This window comes from Rutidosis leptorrhynchoides, chromosome 1 (assembly GCF_046630445.1).
Source record: "Rutidosis leptorrhynchoides isolate AG116_Rl617_1_P2 chromosome 1, CSIRO_AGI_Rlap_v1, whole genome shotgun sequence".
In the NCBI taxonomy this organism is placed as follows: domain Eukaryota; kingdom Viridiplantae; phylum Streptophyta; class Magnoliopsida; order Asterales; family Asteraceae; genus Rutidosis; species Rutidosis leptorrhynchoides.
This window is the reverse complement of record NC_092333.1, coordinates 728130584-728152163: the sequence shown is the minus strand read 5'-3', so window position 1 is coordinate 728152163 and position 21580 is coordinate 728130584. Positions and strand designations below refer to the sequence as shown.

Here is a 21580-nt window from a genome sequence, read left to right as displayed (position 1 = left end):
TGAGAACAAACATGCTTTCAAGTGTCAACCAAAAGGTTGGTGAGTTCATAGGTTTATCATAAAACAATAAAATTCATCATTTTGAAAGACCACAAGATTTAAATGCTGCATGGTACAAATGGGCCCGAATCCTATACCCACCTGTAATGTACATGCGATATCTTTTAAATACAGTACACCTTTCTCGTGTACGAAACCATTTTTAACAAATCTTTGTAACCGTACACATATCTCGTGTACAAAATATCATACACATAACCTGTGTATAAAATCATTCTCTCGATATATAACATTCATATCAATTGGTGGTAATTATCAAGTCCACATAATTCAATGGTGGCAATTATCATGTCCACATAATTCAATAGTGGCAATTATTATGTCCACATAATTCAATGGTGGCAACTATCATGTCCACATAATTCAATAATAATCCGCAGAACTTCTGTTTGCATAATAACTAATTCGAGGAATATTTTGCTTGTGTCTATCTCGTCAAACATTTATAAAAGCATTTCATGTATTCGCAGTTCAAAATATATTTTAAAAGCATTTAATAAAGCAGTTGTAAAAACAGCGCATGTATTCTCAGTCCCAAAAATGTAAAGAGTAAAAGGGAGCAAATGAAACTCACGATACTGTATTTTGTAGTAAAAATACACATGACGACATTGAACAACTGAACAATGCAGGGTTAAACCTATATCATTTATATATATATATATATATATATATATATATATATATATATATATATATATATATATATATATATATATATATATATATATATATATATATAACACATATTATTGAAATGGAACAATTTATATATATTTATTAGTCATATTATCTTTATGTTAATAACTTATATGTTTCATAAATATATTCATTTTATGTATTTTAAATAAAAATATAGTTCTGTTTTATGTATTAAGTATAGTTATATATAACTAATAGTTATTTGATAAAATAATATTAATAAATAATAAGTGAGAAATGGTATCTTTTTATGATAATAATAATAATACTAATAATAATAATTATAATGATACTTTTAATAGTAATAGTAATAATAATAATTTTATTTAATCATGACCTAATCATACTTATATTCCTCTTACTCATAAACGTACTTATAATTATACTTCTCGGTTGTAAATAACTTAGTTATATTCATGATCATAATCATAATAATTTTTATTTTAATATATCTTAACATAATTTATATCTATTTCTATTTTATCATAAACATAATGTCAATTATTAGTAGTAGTAATAATAATAATAATAATGATAATGATAATGATAACAAAAATAATAAGAATGCTACCTTAATGAAACAAGCCTTAAAAAAAATTAAACGTCCCTGCCCGGGTTCGAACCCAAGACCTCTCGCTTAACCATTTTCCTCCCAAACCACTAAACTGCTCTTTACTTTATTGTATAAACTCGTACACCAAAACATTTAACATATTCAAAACTGTTTCCTTTTCTTCTTGACCTAAAAATCCAGATGATCATCATCTAATTCGTCACCATCTATAACTGGCTGAATATATTTTTTTTTTACATCGGCCCAATAGCGATTTTTTTAGGCCGTTCGTTCCCAAGTCCAATTAAAACCATAACTAGTCTACTAGGAGTCCAATCCACAATAGTTTAATCAACCCAGGTATTAAGCATAATTTAAAAGGGTTCGGTGCCTTTTTCTTTTTATAATCAAGTGGGGATCTCTAATTTGTAATTGTCGGCCAACGAAAAAAGTAGCAGCCTTATAATATCACCTTTAAGTTGTATCATCAATTAATCATATCAATCATCATCTTTATTAATGTGTTACTTGTTGCAGATGGTATAAAAAAATAACGAACGAATTCAGGTTGATTCATGGTGAGTTTTAAGTGTAACAGCAGCAGTTTTTAAGGATAAAAGGGTGATGGTGTGTGATAGCAACCTGAAACAGAAACAGTTCATATGGCTGTAGTAGCAGGTAGGAAGAAGAGAAAAAAATGGAACGTTATCAAAGGTGGTAATGTTTGTCGACAGGAAACAGTAGCAAGATGGGTCTTTTTGAGCCTTGATCTCATTCGATAGACAACCTAAACAATAGCACCGTAGCAGTTTATCTTGATTGTAAGAAAGAAAATAGATAGCAGTAGAGTGTCACAATTTGAAGGTGAAAACAGAAAACTTTAGTGGGTTGTGATGGTGATCGATTAATATGGTGAAGGTTATGGTGGATTGAAAGATGTTAAGTTGGTGATATGGGCTGTGACTTGGTGGTTTCTTAACTTGGTTCAAACAGAAATACCAAACCAGAAAACGAATATCATAAGGTTCGAGGGTGGTTGAACATGGTGGTTTCGATGAGAGAGAGTAAGGGATAGAGAAGGTTCTTGTTGGGTTTTGATAGTAACAACACAATTTGGTTTATGGGTGATGGAAACCATGGTGGTGGTGATTGCCGGAGTTAGAAAGAAACAAATAGCATCGGTTTTTATTTTACGGTTTAATAGTTGGTGATGGTTCGATGGTTTTGTTCTTGGTCTTTCAAACAAAAAATGGAAGGTAACCAGGGCTATGGTTTGGAACAGCAAAGGCTTCGATTCAGGTTTGAGTTTGTGTTTTAAATTGAAGACAACGAGTAAGTTAGGGTGACGAATGGTGATGATTCATGGTAGTTTGTGAATCTGAAACATGAACAAAAGGAATGGAAGTAGTGATCGTTAAATGGTGTTTTTTAATATTAGTGATGATATGGGTCTTTGGTTTAATGCAAGTATATTGTATATAATATATATAAATGAGATTCGGTTTGTGAGAAAACAAAAATACAAAACAGTAATTCTCATGAATTCAATTTTAGAATAGTTGATGATAGTGGTGGTGATCACGGGTGCAGCATAAATACAAAAAGAGAGAAAGAAAAAAATACATATATAATTTGATTGTGGAAGAAAACTGGATCCCATGTATCTGTTATAATCTTTCATTTAATCCATCAAGTTAATAAACAAATATAAATATATTAATTTTGTTAATAATATTAAAATCAATAAAAATACTAATACTAATAATAATATTATTAGAAGTAACAAAAAATAATAATACCAAAACAATACTAAGAATACTAATAAAAATGATATTTAATAATAATAATAATGGTAAAAATAACATTTTTAACAATACCAATAAAAATACTAATTTTAATAATATTAATATTATTAGATGATAATAATAATATTAATAATAATGATAATATAATAATTCATACATATAAAATTCCATATTTATATATTAAATGAAAAATATTAATACTACTGATATCACTATTAATAATAAATGAACTAATAATATTATTAATATAATAACTATATTTTAACTTGTAGTTTAATACATTAACATTAACTATGTAATATTTAATAATTAGATAACATATACATATAGTATTTATATCTTTTATATATATTCTACCATACATAAAGATTATCTATAGAAGTTATATATAATTTTAATTTAACAACCACTTAGTTATCTTGTATATTATTTTATATTTTTAATCTTAAATTATTATATATATACTTACATTTACATATATACATATTTATTTATAAAGAATTGTTCATGAATCGTCGGGATTAGTCAAAGGTCAGATGTATATATATATATATAAACACAGTTCAAACTTTTTGAGACTCAACCTTACAGACTTTTCTTAACGTGTCGAATTCATATAAAGATTAAGTTTAAATTTAGTCGGAAATTCCAGGGTCGTCACATTACTTGGAGTCATTCATGGCATATTTCGAAAGACGTTGCATTCGAGTCGTTGAGTTCATCAAGATTATTATTAAGTCAATTATAGTTGGATATGTTATGAAATGGTATGCATGCCGACAACTTTCGATGTAAAGAAAGTTTGTCTTTTAAAAACGAATGCAATGTTTGTAAAATGTATCATATAGAGGTCAAATACCTCGTGATGTAATCAACTATTGTGAATCGTTTATAATGTATATGAACGGGGCATTTCAATTGGTATCAGAGCTGGTTTAAGATGTTTAATCGGCTTAATCGTAGAGGGGGTTCTCATAGTGTTACCTATGACGAAGCATTGGCTCTTACTCCTCGCAGTCCGATTATGGTTGACTTTGCCGAGAGGCAGGACTGTAAAATCAGTGTCTGAGGTACGGTCAGTGGTCACCAGGCAGTTAGCTGGGAAGGCACTGAGTGGGATGCATCCCCAACTTTCAGTTGGTATCAGAGCGGTGGTCTTAGCGAACCAGGTCTACATTAGTGTGTCTAACTGATAGTCGTTAGGATGCATTAGTGAGTCTGGACTTCGACCGTGTCTGCATGTTAAAAGTTTTGCTTATCATTTTTGTCGGAAATTACCTGCTTATCATTCTTAGTCTAGACACATCTTATTGCATTGATTGCATGAACAGTGTATAGATAAAATTCATATCTTATCGTATCTATTACTGTAAACTTTGTCTGACATATTCCGTAAATTCCTCCGTAATCTACGAAAATCTTTTACTCTATATATATATATATATATATATATATATATATATATATATATATATATATATATATATATATATATTCTATGTAATTAGAATACCCCACCATAGCCGAAAAATCATTTCATATCAAAAAATCCTTTATTCAATCGTACGAAATGGAAATCGTCATTAGTTCAAGTCACTCGGATTCCGAAATGGAATCCCACTCAAGCTCCGAAAGTAGTGTGACTGGAATGGATCAACCAATCAGCCATCATCTATTCTGGATGAATTGGGAGTAGGTTTGTAGTCTACTTAATCATTGGAGACAAGAAGAAGGCAATCATTTCCATCCACCACATTGCCCTCTTGGCGAAGAACCTGAAGCACTTACCGGCGAACCTGTCTGAAACACCATTTTCTCTCTCATTTCCAGAGTATCTCGTCACGACTATATACTATACCAAATTCTAGATCTTATTTATCCACTCGTCCGAACTGACAATCACCCCGGAGTAATAAAAGAAGTTAACGAAATTCGTGCCCAAGTTGTAGCCTTGGAAAATATGGTGCAAAACGTACCAGCTTCAGCAACATCACCGACACCAACAGTACTTGCAACATCAACACCAGTACCACCAATAAACCAAGTTTCAACACCACATGCCTCAACATCTCATTTTGTACCTCGAGTATAATTATCGTTCTACGAATTGTTCTACATCAATTATCTTCATTCTACATGACGATTATATAATTTCTAATGTTTTAGAGATTATGTGTTCCAGTTCTAATAATAAATCAAATGAGATTAATATCATATTAACTCATTAAATTCACGATTATATCTGAAGAAAATATATATGTATATATGTTTTCATAAAGATTGTAATCAAAAATTCTTTTGTACAAACTGTTAATGGTGAAAATATTTTAAGGGGTAGGTAATACCCGAGGAATATTTAGATTTCACATTAATAAGTTACACTGTACATTCTTTCGAATCTGATTCAACAGTCATTTACTATTCTACTTACATCCACCGATATACGTATCCGTTCACCGTAGAATAACCATTTTCATTCAATTTCATATTTATATTTTGATCTATCAGAATCCAACAAGTGGCATAATGAAGAAAACATTGGACAAAATAAAATTTGTTAGAAACAAACAAATTAACTATGAGAAATTTTGTTAAGAATCCACGCTAACAAAATCCTAGCTAACTGTTCCTAGCTAACTGTTAATTCCGTATTACTTTTTATTTATCGCTATTTATTTATCGCAATTTATTTATCGCATTTTAATTATCACAATTTTAATTCTCGCAATTTTATTTTTCGTCATTTAATTTCTGTTATTTATTTTACGCAATTTAAATATCGGGACACGTATACAATGTTTTGACATATCATATCGACGTCATATATATATTATTTGGAATAACCATAGACACTCTATATGCTGTAATGCTCGAGTTCGCTATACAGGGTTGAGGTTGATTCTAAATAATATATATACCTTGAGTTGTGATCGAGTCTGAGACATGTATATTATGTCTCACGACACGTATTAATTAATTCGAATATTATATATTAAACTATATATGTATTGTTGAACTACTAATTGTTGACTACTAACTGTGGACTAATAACATTGGACAAATAAAAATGAATTAAAATATTGATTATAACATATGAAACTAAACATTTCTTCAAGTTTGCCACTTGATTTCATCTTAAACCTCATTTATATCTTGACAATTCCAATCTGCGTTCAAACCTTTCATGAATCTTGAAAATACCTCAATCAAGGGAATGAACCAATAGTACTTCATCCACGGAAGAAAAGATTGATGCATATAGTTATGCACCTGAAAACACTTGGAACCTGAGTAAACGTTTAACACGTATTTGTGATAGCTCCTTTGGCGTTGTTATTACCGAAAATAACTTTACAATCCCTTTTCAAGGTAGCAAATTTTGTCACAGCTTCAGCAAGACAACTTCAACTTTTCATACGAAATAGCCTTATTATAATCCTGATATATACGATTACCCTTTTTGTCATTGTTACCGGGGAACCTTTTATATCCTACCACATTAGTAGTAAACTTACCAGCAACTTCGTTACTCATCAGCTTAAGTCTCTCCGAAAAACCACTATATGTGATCATTAAAGCCTTATCATATACTCATCCGCATCTGGTAACGAGAATTGCCATACCAATTACTGAGAATTAGCAATCAGTATTTTGAATCTCGCAATGTTTCTACATCAACAGTTATATGAGTACATATAACATCTATCTCCTAGACTTACATACTTCAATTATGAACTTCTGAATAAGCACCCAGTCTACGAAACAATACTCCAAATTTTGAAAAAGCTTAATGAAGCAGCAGAAACTGTAGACATCCGTAAACGACTTTAACCGTCGAAAGTATTATGATAAAGAATAGTACGTTGACAAAACTCAGAAAAGTTGAAACTGGAAAACGGATTGAGCAAACCATGAAGGAGGATGTGGACAAATCACAAAGACTAAACCTACCTTCAAAGAATTCAAATGATTCAGTATCTGCTGAAGTCATTAACGAATACCTTGCTCATGATCATACACTTTTACGGACAAATCTTATTCATCATCCATCACTATTAGAAATTCTAAGATATCATCGTATCTTTCGTTATAAATATCTTCGATATTTCTGAAGATGCCTTCATAAATATCTTTGTCCAAAATTATCTATCTTCTCGTTCTATCTATGTTACATCATAAAAGAAACTGTTTTAGTTTCTATCCTTCTATAAAATTTGAGTTTAAATTATGAATGATTTCTGGAGAAGTGTTGGGAATTGAAGCATGAGTTAGTATAATATAATGACACTTGATCAACGTAATTATATTACAGTAAGTCATGTTGAGTTTCTAATGAAACATGATGATTCACAGATCATAATATCATTATGTGCCATGTCGTACGACTCTTACATTCTACCTAATCTCCAAACATATCAAGAACATATCTTCCTGATAGTTCTATCTTTTCTCTTGAATTCTGGTAAATTAACTAAACAAGATCGTGCTACTACAATTTCTCTCTTGGAACTTTAATCATGTTCATTCGAAACTTCATACCTACGAATTATGGACCATTATTTGCTGTACTTAAAATCAAGGAAAGAAAAGTATAAAAGTGATGAAGATAATGGAACGGTAGAGGTAAATTTATAATGGAAGTATCCGACAGAGCAATCGAGGCAGATGACCGTATTTAATTAAAGAGATCTTAATCACTGACGAATCAAATCTTATAGAGATAATGGAGGTTTTCTTTGAAATCCCTTGAATTCCGGAATTCAACCATGACAAGTCAAAATTTATGATGAAACTTGTCTTTCTCGTTTCACTAGTTAGTGATAGCTTCATTCGTACTCTTCGAGTAATCGAATTATCCTATCCATATTACTCAACATTAATAAAACTCTATTTATCAGCTCATATTCGTCAGGAAAACATTCTTATTGTTAGCCATGACGACCACACTCAAAATTCGGGATGAAAATTTTTTAACGGGTAGGTACTGTGACGACCCGGAAATTTTTGACCAAATTTAAACTTAACCTTTATTTAATTTCGACACGATAAGCAAAGTCTGTTAGGCTGAGTCTCAAAATTTTTGAACTGTTTCAAATACTCTTCGACTGTTCTCGACGATTCACGAACAGATAATTGTAAATAGATTTGTGGGTATTTAAATACATATGTATATATAAATATAATAATTTGGAAATTACCTTTAAATATTATATGTTGTTGTATTAAAAATTAATTATATAAAATAAAATAAAAATATGATATTATGATAATTATTATTTACAACATATCTATATATATATAAATAAAATATGAGATTATATATTTTGTGATTTTGAATCTAGTTAGTAAATGACAGTAACACTCAATCACCATTCGATGGGTATTACACAAGTTAAATTCAAACTTATATTATTTTAAAATAAACGATGATCCGAAAATAATTTATATAAATTCTAGGCTTATTTAAAATATATTTAGAAATTATTTGTTGAATTTTAAAACTTTTTATATTTTACTTAGGGTTAGGAGTGAATAATTAATGTAATTTTTATTTAATAGTTAATGATCAAATTTTATACCATAATGACTAAAATAAATAAATATATGTATTGTGAAAATTTAAGAATTTTTCGAAGACTTTTATCCGCCACTGAGTAACAACAGGCACAAAATCCAGTCCGTGAGAGGCAATAATTCAATAATACACGACTGCTATACTGTATCTAATTGAAATTTAATTGAGTTTACTGTGCTTTACTATTTGAGATTGCTTTACTATTTGAGATTCCATTAGTTTTCGAGCTTTGTTTCTTATGTAACTGAATTGCATATATATATATATATATATATATATATATATATATATATATATATATATATATATATATATATATATATATATATATGCATGATAGCATACCCTTACAACCATCTAACAAACTCCATTTAGCATATATTCGGTGCTGTATGTTCCTGGATCACAAATTAATCAAACACCTTAATTTTATATATATATATATATATATATATATATATATATATATATATATATATATATATATATATATATATATATATATGCATTCACTTGATGATGTATTCAACTAACACCAATCATCACTCACCCACTCTAGCTTCTTCTTTTTCTTCACCTCCTCCCACCATTTTCACCTGCACCATATCCGCTTCACTACAACACCCATCTTGATCATGCAATCAAATACCCGCTAATATTTTTGTTGGCTAACCGAAGTTCCATCATCACTATTTGATCAAACCTCATCAAACCCACAACTATTTACTTTACAGTTCACTACTGTAACTTGTCTTTGGGATTCGGTTCCATTCGAAAACCAACAAAACCCTCACCATTCTCAAAAAGACCATCACAAGTTCACCACCGTAAAACACCATTGATAACCACTACTCCCACCATCCTCCATCCTCTTCATCCACCCATAACAATTATTATGATCACCGGCTACTATCTACAACCTCACCTCTCCTGCTACTCGTCAAAAACCACTAAAACTAGAAAACCACCAACTTGTTGTTATTTCTCCTCAATACCAAACCAAACCATTATAAAACTTACAGACCCATTTACAGTACCAAGACTGCTGTGTTTTTCCTCTTCTTTCTAATTCTATTCAAACCTCAAACACCACACAAACCTGCTGCTAATTTCGATTTTTGTTTCAGTCACGAACTCAAAAACCCAAACAACCAACACTTTTATCATACAATCACCACCACAAAAAAACATAACCTGCTCCTACTTATTGTCGTCTGTTTTCTCTTTCTTTTCTGTCCGGACACCACGAACAAAACACCATAATAACTTCGCTGCATAATTTTTCTACTTTAATTAAACTGGAAACCACCATATTACCACCTTCACGATGAACAATCATCACATGAGCCATCATCATCAACCATTAATCGAACACTTCTTTGGGACTGTAACCGTAAACCATACAAAACCAAAACCCATTTGAATGTTGTTGTTGAACCCTTCTGTTTTATTGTTCGAAGGTTCAAAACCCAACAAAAACATCTTCTTCACAAAATCATCGGTCATCATCATCTTTGAATTATTTATTATTATTTTTTCATCGTTATCATCATCCTCACTAATCAAACCATCACCTCCACCCTACATCATCACAGCCATATCTAATTATCTGTTTCATGTTGAAATCATCACCAACAAACCGACCAGCAGTCGCTGCTGTTTACTTTGTTTAGTTTCTTTAAACTGTGAAACGAAGAGAATAAGGATAATAATGATGAGCAGCGTAGGTAAAGAAGACGATGGAGCCAGTCGTATAAGGCTGCTGTAATCGTTGTCTCTTTTATTTTTTTATAAATCGAACCCCACACCCACTCAATCATCAAACCAAAAACAATTTCATAAATACAATTGGGCTAGCGAATTATTGGGCTTACGAAATTACTGTTGGGCTAAATGTTTATTGGTTGGGCTGTTTAAATGAAGGTCAAGCCTAATAAATTGATTAATGGGCTGTTAAAATCTGTTGGGCCAAATTTTAGAGGAAGAAGAAAAGGGATTGATGGTTACATAGATTATATTATATAAATTTGGGATTAATTCAGAAAAACGAGGTAGAGCAGGTGGTTTAGGAGGGTTTGTTTAAGCGGGAGGTCTTGGGTTCGAGCCCAGTCCAGGGCATTTCTTTTTAGGAAAAGCTTTCAAGGGGGTATACTCTCTTATTTTTTTTTTAATATTTCTATCATTATTATTATTAATTATTATTATGTTTATTATTATTATTATTGTTATTATTATGATTATTATTTTATTGTTACTATTAGTATTATAATTATTATTATAAGTATCATAATTGTTATTATTATTATTATCATAAATATAAGTATTATATCTATTATTATTATTACTATGAGTATTACTTATGATATTATTATTAATTTTAAAATTATTATCATTATGATGAAAAGGTTTATTATATTATCATTGATATTGTTATTATTATCATTGTTATCCGTATCAATATCAATAAAAGTATTTTTATTAAAATTTTATGATTATCAGTATTATTAAAATAGGTATTATTATTATCACTATGATTGTGATTACTTATATTATTATTATGAAAATGATACAAAATTATTATCATTTTCATTAGTACTTGTATCATTTATAATTACTAGTATTATCTTTATCATTATGAAAATAATACAAATTATTAATATTTTCATAAATATTAATATTAGTATTTTTTATAAATAATAGAATTGTTAATATTAACATAAGTATTATTATTTATATTATCATGTGTAATATTATTATGTAATTACTAAAATCTAATTACTAAAATCATTATCATAACAATCATTAACAGTAATATTAATATTATTATCATTAATATCATTATTATTATCAATAATAGAATTATTAACTTTATTACCTTTATTAATAAAATTAAGTATTATAATTAATATTATTTTTACCATATTTAATATAATTTTAGTATTGTTATAATTACTATTTTTACAAACAAATGATATATAAATACACACACACACACACATACATATATATATATATATATATATATATATATATATATATATATATATATATATATATATATATATATATATATATATATATATATATATATGACTTAACAAAATTAATATTTTTATATACAAAATGAATATATAAAAACATATACATACTAATAATATAAATATGATATAACTAATAAATTTATATATATATATATATATATATATATATATATATATATATATATATATATATATATATATATATATATATATATATATATATATTTGTTAAATTACAAGTACATGGTTTAATATATATATACGAATGATATAGGTTCGTGAATCCGAGGCCAACCCTACACTTATTCAATGTCGTCATATGTATTTTTACTACAAAATACAGTATTGTGAGTTTCATTTGCTCCCTTTTTAAATGTTTTTGCAATATACATTTTTGGGACTGAGAATACATGCGCTGCTTTTATAAATGTTTTACGAAATAGACACAAGTAATCGAAACTACATTCTATGGTTGGATTATCGAATTGAATATGCCCCCTTTTAGTCTGGTAATCTAAGAATTAGGGAACGGACACCCTAATTGAAGCGAATCCTAAAGAAAGATCTATGAGCACTAACAAGCCCCAGTCAGAAAATTTGAACTGCTTTAGTACTTCGATTTTATCATGTCCGAAGGGAGTCCCAGAATGATGGGGATATTCTATATGCATCTTATTAAGGTCGATTACCAGGTGTTCACCATATAAATGATTTTTATCTCTATGTATGGGATGTATATTTATGAGTATTGGAAATGAAAATCTTGTGGTCTATTAAATATGATGGATATGAATATTGATGATAAACTAATGAACTCACCAACCTTTTGGTTGACACTTTAAAGCATATTTATTCTCAGGTATTAAGGAAATCTTCCGCTGTGCATTAGCTCATTTTAAGGATATTACTTGGAGTCAATCATGGCATATTTCGAAAGACGTTGCATTCGAGTCGTTGAGTTCATCAAGATTATTATTAAATCAATTATAGTTGGATATATTATGAAATGGTATGCATGCCGACAACTTTCGATGTAAAGAAAGTTTGTCTTTTAAAAACGAATGCAATGTTTGTAAAATGTATCATATAGAGGTCAAATACCTCGCGATGTAATCAACTATTGTGAATCATTTATAATGTATATGAACGGGGCATTTCATCAGATATATACCGATGCGAGCTGGGCTGGAGAAAAAGGGGATAGAAAATCTACATCTGAATTCTTCACACTTGTCAGGGGTAATCTAGTGGCATGGAGGAGTAAGAAACAAAAGGTTGTCTCTCTTTCAAGTGCCGAGTTAGAATTTAGAAGAATAGCAAAAGGAGTAGTCGAAGCCTTATGGATCAAGAAGTTGCTAACAGAAATCGGTTTTCCACCAAAAGAAGCTATTCAAATCTTCTGCGACAATGAAGCAGCAATTGCCATCTCGAAAAATCCCGTTCAACATGACCGAACTAAACATGTTGAAATAGATAAGCATTTTATCAGGGAAAAGCTAGACGGAGAAATAATTTCTCTTCCACCTATCAGATCAGAAGACTAGCTGATATCCTCACCAAGTCAGTCAACGGGAGATTATTCAGTGATGATCTTGTCAAGTTGAATATCGGAATCTCCACTATTCAACTTGAGGGGGAGTGTTAGAATAAGTCAATAAAATTCAAGATTACCTTTATCGGATATTTGACCTTGGATCAGAAGCAAAGTTACCTTCATCATTTCCACAAGTAGAAGGGGCACAAGTCAACATAAATCTGAGTACTCTGCAGCATACAACAAGTATACAACGGCTATTCCAACAACATATTTCCTTGTTAATTAAGGAGGTTCCAAAAGTAGAATTGGAGCCTATCCTCTTATAGAAATAGCTGTTAGAACATAGTTTTGTATAAAAAGACTGTAACAGCCATTGCAATGTAATTTAATTCAAGTTCAATAAACATTCAAACTGATCAATACATCATTACAATCTCTTATTTCTCTTAATTTAACATAAATAGACGTAACTTGAGCTCACAAAGGAGAACCATTTTTTAAAAGCTAGAAATTATCCTCTCAACATATATCTTAGACTCGTCATTAAGAGTCTCGCTAATTACCTATCTTACCCGTGCAACTGGAATATACACTTCATACACTTTACGAATTCAGGTAACGTTCTTCGAACATAAACCCTAACACCGTCCCTGAGCCATCAACACCGGCTAACCCGAATGATGGTTGTCACGTTTTTCTGAGATCATCATCTCGTATTAGGATTATTCATGGTGCTCCGGACAGGAGAGTTAAACTCAAACAACCCTTAAATCCCCTTTGTTTGTTGATCTTGCATAGACCGAACTCCTTGGACCATTTTATGCTTGATCACTTGACTTAGTGGTGATGCACTGAAATTGGTTCCATAATTAGAGACAAGGAAGATATAATCTGTTAGTTTTCATTAGCTTAAGGACCTTGATTGTAAAGGCTTAGGACTTGGGTTTATAACAATCCACACCAATATTTAAACAAAATAGTAATTAGTTGATTACTGGAAATTCTAGTCATTTATAAATTTATTTATATAATTAATCTGACACATCACGCAACTATGTTGTTCATTATATGCTATGCTATGCATTATGCTATGATGTTTTGACAACTCCCAAAAGAGGGAAACATTGTGGGTATTTGATCGTGCAACCTTCCCAATGTAAAAATTCGGAAACAAGCTTGTAATATTATGCTGATAATTAGTTAATGCTCATATTTCATAGTAGCTAGTTGAATACAAACAAATAATAGAGAAACATTAGCATATAAAGTACGTGTAGCATGACTCATATAACAAGTTTACAATGTCTAGATACGAAAAATAGTAATAATATATGACAAAGGCTCTGTATCTCAGTATCCCTTCAAAATGTTGAAATATGATACAGGCTTCTTCGTCTCATCGCGTAGTTCCTGAAAGTCCATTGACATATCGTGTTACTACTTACTATAGTTCCATATGTTTGGATTCCAGGTGGCAGCCCGTATTGGTTTGGTAAAGTGTCAAAACAGGTTCGAGTCAAATTGAGTCAATTTTTGTACAGGCTGGGTCAATCCGAGTCAACTTTTGTCCGTAATTGATAATAGTCTATAATTTATAAATAATATGTAATTTTGAATGCTTTTTCCTTCTTTTTTTATAGGATGATTTAGTAGGTTTGTGCTTTCAAAATAAACTTTGTGAGACTTTCAACTTGTTTGCCCCTTTTTAAGATTATTTGGACCCTCAGAGCGTAGCAAGACTTGGCTCGTTTAAAAGTAAACTGGTAAAAAATGGCATCCCTAGTTTGAATATTTGAGTAGATATGATGACTTTATTATGGGTAAATAAAAGTAGAGTATATTATTGTACCTCGAATGCAGCAGCCAAGCGCAAAATTGTAGCTTCTCCCCAAGGGCGCCCTATGATCTGTAACCCGATGGGAAGGCCTTGGTTATCATAACCAACCTGCAAAAAAGTCGGTTTTAATACATGTAATGTAATTCCATATCTATTACGGAGTACTATGTAATATATATGAACAAAAAGGGTAGTTACAGGTACAGAGATGGCTGGTAGTCCAAGAAGATTTTCTGCTAGAACAAAGCGCATCAGATTACCTGAAACATGATTATGATTATACCACCTTAAATTAAAATTAAACCTACTTGTAGTAGAAAGAAACTGCAAGGTTATGATATAATCTGTAAACTAAAACATTTTTAAGAACTCTTGAGAAATAAAGCAAATATAACATTTGCCATTGAATTGATAGGTAACTGACCTGTTACCTTCATATTTGTCTCGCCCGTCTTAAGTGCCTGTGGGCGAATTACAGGAGCTGTCATGCTAACAATATACACAAAACTCTGCTGCATCATTTATGGTAGTATATAATAATAATAATAATAATAATAATAATAATAATAATAATAATAATAATAATAATAATAATAATAATAACAATAATAATAATTAAATAATATTATAATAATAATAATAATAATAATAATAATAATAATAATAATAATAATAATAATAATGATAATAATAATAATAATACTAATAATAATAATAATAATAAATAATAATAATAATAATTAATAATAATAATGATAATAAAAAAATAATAATAATAAATAATAATAATAATAATAATAATAATAATAATAATAATAATAATAATAATATAATAAATAATAATTAAAATAATATAATAATAATAATAATAAAATTAAAATTAAAATAATAATAAATAATAATAATAATAATAATAAATAATAATAATAATGATGAAATAAATAATAATAATAACAATAATAATATATAAATAATATAATAATAATAATATCAATAATAATAATAATAATAATAATAATAATAATAATAATAATAATAATAATAATAATAATAATAATAATAATAATAATAATAATAATAATAATGATAATAATGATAATGATAATGATAATGATAATGATAATGATAATGATAATGATAATGTATAACGATAATGAATAACGATAACGATAACGATAACGATAATAATAATAATAATAATAATAATAATAATAATAATAATAATAATAATAATTATTATTATTATTATTATTATTATTATTATTATTATTATTATTATTATTATTATTATAATATCCATGAGTGATTTGGTAATTCAGTATGCTATTAGATTGATTGATAAAGGACCATACCCAGTTGTCGGAGTAATTATAACGTCTACCGTCTTAAAAACCTCCATGTGATAGTACATCGCCCTGCGTCTGCAATCAACAACATGAGGTTTAACTAAGTTGTTAGACATGAAGTAAAAAAGAGAATCATTTGAGCCATAACAGTTAAAAAAACATAGAATCATTTGGACATGAATTCATCCATTGAAATAGAATTAGAATTAGAATTATAATACAATGATAAAAAATAAACAAGTAGTAAAAAGTTAGCATCACCACCTGAGACGCTGTGCAGCAACATAGTCTGAAGCCGTGAATGACTGGAAAAGTGCCATATTCGTCCGTGTGTCCAGTGTAAGTTTTTTATCGTTCCTGTATGTATGTATACACACGCACAAAGAAACTGGATAATAAGCTATCTATTAGTAGCATTTAGCAGCATAAGTGAAGTGAAATGAAGTGAAGTGAAGTGGAGTGTTTTATCCCAAATAATATATTATTTGATTTAAACTTAGAGACAGACAGGCAGACAGACACAGACCCATTGTGACTGTGAGGTCGTAGTGAGGCTAATGATTCCGCACCAACTGAAACAAGATGGGACGTTCGTATCTGGTGAAGCTCGGGTATGACAACCTCCACTATCTTCAATGAAGAATTTTGAATATTTTTTTGTTAAGTTATACTAGTACATACATAGTTTATGAACATCACAAATAATAAAGTAATTAATTAATTAATTAGGCTAGGGGGTATACATACTTGGCAGCCATGAGTTTCTGATAGAAGGTTAAGAATACTTTCACACTTTGTAGAAATGTCAGGTGAAAAGACATCATTAAACCACTGCAGTTGAAATAAAAAAGGCTAATTATTAAGTTCAAGTATAGCTGGGACAGAGTGCCCGTAAGCACAAGATTAATTAAGGGTGGTTATGGAAGAGGGAGGGGTCACCTCTGTGTACTTTCCCAATCGCAATGATCCCAGAGTACAAGAATTCTCATGTGATGATGATAGATCAGGCAAACAAGGAAGGGACTGCAAGCAATCAATCAAATAATCATGCATTCTCATCTCATCCATCTCGTGGTTTTTTATTTATTATTCATCAAATCAAATCAAATAAAAATAAAGACAGCGAGTGAGATCGGATTACAGGTCTGAGGCTTATTTTGTCAGCGGGAGAGGCTCCTAATATTGCTGCATACCTATATATATATATATATATATATATATATATATATATATATATATATATATATATATATATATATATATATATATATAAACCAAAAACAAAACCAATTAATTACCACAATTCAGTTGCCCTCCCTCCCTCGATATAATGAAATAACATCTAAACAAAGTTACTTACACCAGTATGATATCCTCAACGCTGGATGCAATTGGTCCTATAACTTCTATAGTCCCCCAACTACTTAACGCCCTGATCAACAATAATCAGATAACAACTTCACGTAAAAAAAATTACCGTTTTCTTTTTTAAACTAAAACCAACAACATTTTTAGGAACTAACCCTTTGAGGTCAGTACGTCCGAATGTTGTTTTTAATCCCACCACACCACAAAGAGAGGATGGAATACGAACTGAACCTGTTGAGAATTATTGCCAATATTTATATTTATTATATATAAGTTGTAGCTAATAAGGAAATATTAATGCATGCAGTTGGTTGGTTGGTTGGTTGGTTGGTTGGTTGGTTGGTTGGGTTTCATTTTTCAGAAGCTACAATACAATAATACAACAAAGAAAGAACCTCCTCCATCTGTTCCCAAAGCAGCTGAACATATTCCAGATGCTACAATAGCTGCTGGTCCTGACGATGATCCTCCTGGATACCTCTGCGGATCATGTGGATTCCGAGTAATTCTGTCATTTCATATCACGCGAAATATATATATTACTATAACAAAATCAACATTATATATCTAAAAAATATATAGCTAGGTAAGCAGTACCCACCCATAGTTTATGTTATTTCCTGTAGTTCCTTGTCCAAATTCATGCATATTAGCCTTCCCAACCAAAATCACTCCGCACCTCCTTAACCTCGATACACAAACAGCATCCTTCTCAACCCTGTGTACCTCATGAAACCATGTCGTACCACCTGCATGCATGTTGACCCCACCCCAATCATTAAATTATGGCACTTCAATTTCTATGTGAATTGAACAAGGTTGAAAATTTGGGAACATACATACCCTTAGATGGATGCGGATAGCAATCTATATCATCCTTGATTGCCATGAAGATACCATCCAAAGCCGAGAGCGGTTTTCCTACACAACCCGCGGGCCAATGAGCATTCACCGGTGGTGGACTAGAATTCTAATATGGCCGGGCTACATATACACTACATTACAACTTAAACCTGATCGACTTTTTCTACATATATAACATGTCTTAAAAAATTATGTAAACTTCTCTCAACTTGTTCATACTTAAACCTAAATGATCTTTAGCTTTGTAAGTTATGAATCTTAACAACTTACACCGTGTAGTTACACGGTTATTATATATGTTTTTGCATGCCTAGAAGTACTACAGATATATATTCTATATATATATATATTCAAATCTCACGGAAACATATCTCAGGATGGCTAGGGAAAAGGGTTGGAAATGATCAGAGGATACAAAACCTAATACAACAATTTAACCATTTTCCTAAGATGTAAAGAGAAAAGTGTTTAAAAAATCAGTAGCATGTTGTAGTGATAGAAGTTTGTTTACAAATATTGATATGGAAACGTACAAAATCATATTGTACCTTCCTTAAACCGTTGGGTTGAAGCTGCAGCCTGTTTTCTTACATCTTCGGCAATAAAAGAAACCAACAATGGTGCCGGGGGTTTTTTATTGCTGAATACATCAATTGCAGAAATGATGTACTCTCCAACCTGTTTAAGTGGAAGTAGATGTCCCTTTAATTAACAAGTATTGAATCAAAGATAAGTGGGTCGACTTAAAATTTTTAAGTAATACCGACTTACCATCGATGGGGTTGTGATCTTTGACCTGTAGGCATATGCATAATCTCGAATCTTCCAGTAACGAAATGATGAGGCCAGCGGCATATCACAACTCCATCTGCTAGCAGCAGGCTCATATTGAGGAAGACATCTAATGGCTGACTCAACTCTGTCTTGAGATTTTTCGTCTTCTTCTTCAAGACAAACCACGCCTGGTTCTTGTTCTGATCAAACAAAAATGGTTCCTTGAAGGAGTTAGGTACATGATTACTGACTGATCCGTGTGATTTACAGTATATAAGGCCACCATGAGTCTGGACTACTGAAAAATGGTCTTTGAACCATATTTAAACTTGCGTGAGCGTAAGTGATCCGTGTTGTGTGTTTTAATTAATATTATACTGTATTTATTTTTCAAAAACAAAAGTCTTAATTACATAGTAATTCAATTCCAAATACAATATAATGTGATTCGGCATTTCTTGAACCACAATAAACCACATTTTGGTTAGCCCATGTTTCCAATTAATGATGTTTTTGTAACAGTCGTGTACAGGGTAGAGGATGTAACACCTTGAGGAGGGTACTCGGGTCGAAACATTGGTGGTTCTGGTATCACAGTCTCCCTTAGCATCTGTATAACATAGATAAAAGCACATATAAAAAGCAATTAGTATTAGTTTAGACAGATAAGAATAACCATAAGCATATTATTATTATTATTATTATTATTATTATTATTATTATTATTATTATTATTATTATTATTATTATTATTATATTATTATTATATTATTATTATAAATTATAAATTACTGTATAATTATAATAGTACTATCATTAAAGTACTATAATAAATATTGATAACGATAAAATAATTAAAAACAGACATACTTCTTGTATCTTGTTCTGTTTCTTCAAGTAACTAAGTATAACAGAACCTATCAACGGCATTTCAAGCAACATAACAAAGATCCGAAGCCATATTCCAGTCATATCAGGAGCTGCAAACAAAGTTAAAGATCAAAAACACATTTTTTTTTTCAATCAGAAAGTACAAGAGAATAAGAGCAAGGACCTTCTATTTCTCCGGGATTGTACTTGACTTTTGCCAAATCTACTTCTGCGGCAGGCAACATAACGATCTTCTTCCCCATATATCTTCACTCAAGATTAAGATAATGAACAAACATGCATTCCGCTTAGAGTTAGGAATGTATATAATGCTGAATCCGTATGATGATGGTGATTGTTGACATCAACATTGGGTCACAAAGTGAGAAGTTTGTTGCTTGAAAGTGATGAGTTAGCAAGTGAAGAAAGTGTGAAGGAGTTGGTGGATGGGGGCAGGTTTAACTGCCATTCTCTCATGCACTCCCTATGAATTTACTTTGCACCATTATCTCCCCCAATCATTTGTTGGGCACGAGGCTTACTCAACCGATCAAAACTGATGGTTTTTATTAGGGCATTTGGTAACTTATGTTACCTTTTTGGGCCATTTGCCCTTTTTATTATGAGCCTAGACATGTCAAAGTATTGTGGTGTGAAGCTACAACAAAATTTAATTACAATATCTACTATATAAAGATATACTAGCAACGGCCTTATCACTAAACAATACAGTGGACATGGGCTAACAATGGCCTGCAGCCAAGTTAGCTAACATCCCTGCAATTAGAGTCGAAACTTGTCAAACAAAGCTGTGAGTAATCCCTTGGTGAAGATATCCACATATTGATAACGAGAAGACACATGAAGAATGCGAACTTGACCTTGATCAAGATCCCGAACAAAAGAAAATGTTAATTACAATGTGTTTGGTTCGCTGATGTTGTGCCGGATTAGTAGAGGGATAGACAAAACTAACGTTGTCACAATAGACAAGGCTGACCAAGAAGAGCGGGCAGTGAATAGGGGAGACAATAGTGCAAAGTAAATTCATAGGAAAAAAGGTATGTATCTGTAAATGAATGAATTATTATTTGGGTCTTTTAATTCATTCATTTACAAAGAGATATCTTTTTTATGTTAATAGATTTTTTAGTAGTAATATCTTTTATAAGTAATGAAAAGTTTAATGCTTATTAGGACTCACTTTTTATGTCTCGAACAAAGACTTCTAAATTAATGTAAATTAAT

At 30.4% G+C, this 21580-nt stretch overlaps 1 protein-coding gene across 1 annotated transcript; it reads right to left on the bottom strand.

Annotated features, from left to right (window-relative positions):
• Nucleotides 1-14623: 14623 nt before the first annotated feature.
• On the bottom strand, nt 14624-20595 carry LOC139886362 (fatty acid amide hydrolase-like). The gene is made up of 20 exons (XM_071870147.1): nt 20517-20595; nt 20333-20442; nt 20012-20072; nt 19460-19662; nt 19237-19366; nt 18668-18745; nt 18426-18573; nt 18220-18332; nt 17980-18055; nt 17817-17888; nt 17598-17649; nt 17396-17479; nt 17204-17287; nt 16983-17086; nt 16721-16813; nt 16463-16531; nt 15535-15599; nt 15309-15370; nt 15123-15218; nt 14624-14683 (listed from the first exon to the last, which is right to left on the bottom strand). Exons 1-20 carry the CDS (start codon nt 20593-20595, stop codon nt 14624-14626), a joined length of 1839 nt encoding a protein of 612 aa, XP_071726248.1.
• Between the last annotated feature and the right edge of the window lie 985 nt (nt 20596-21580).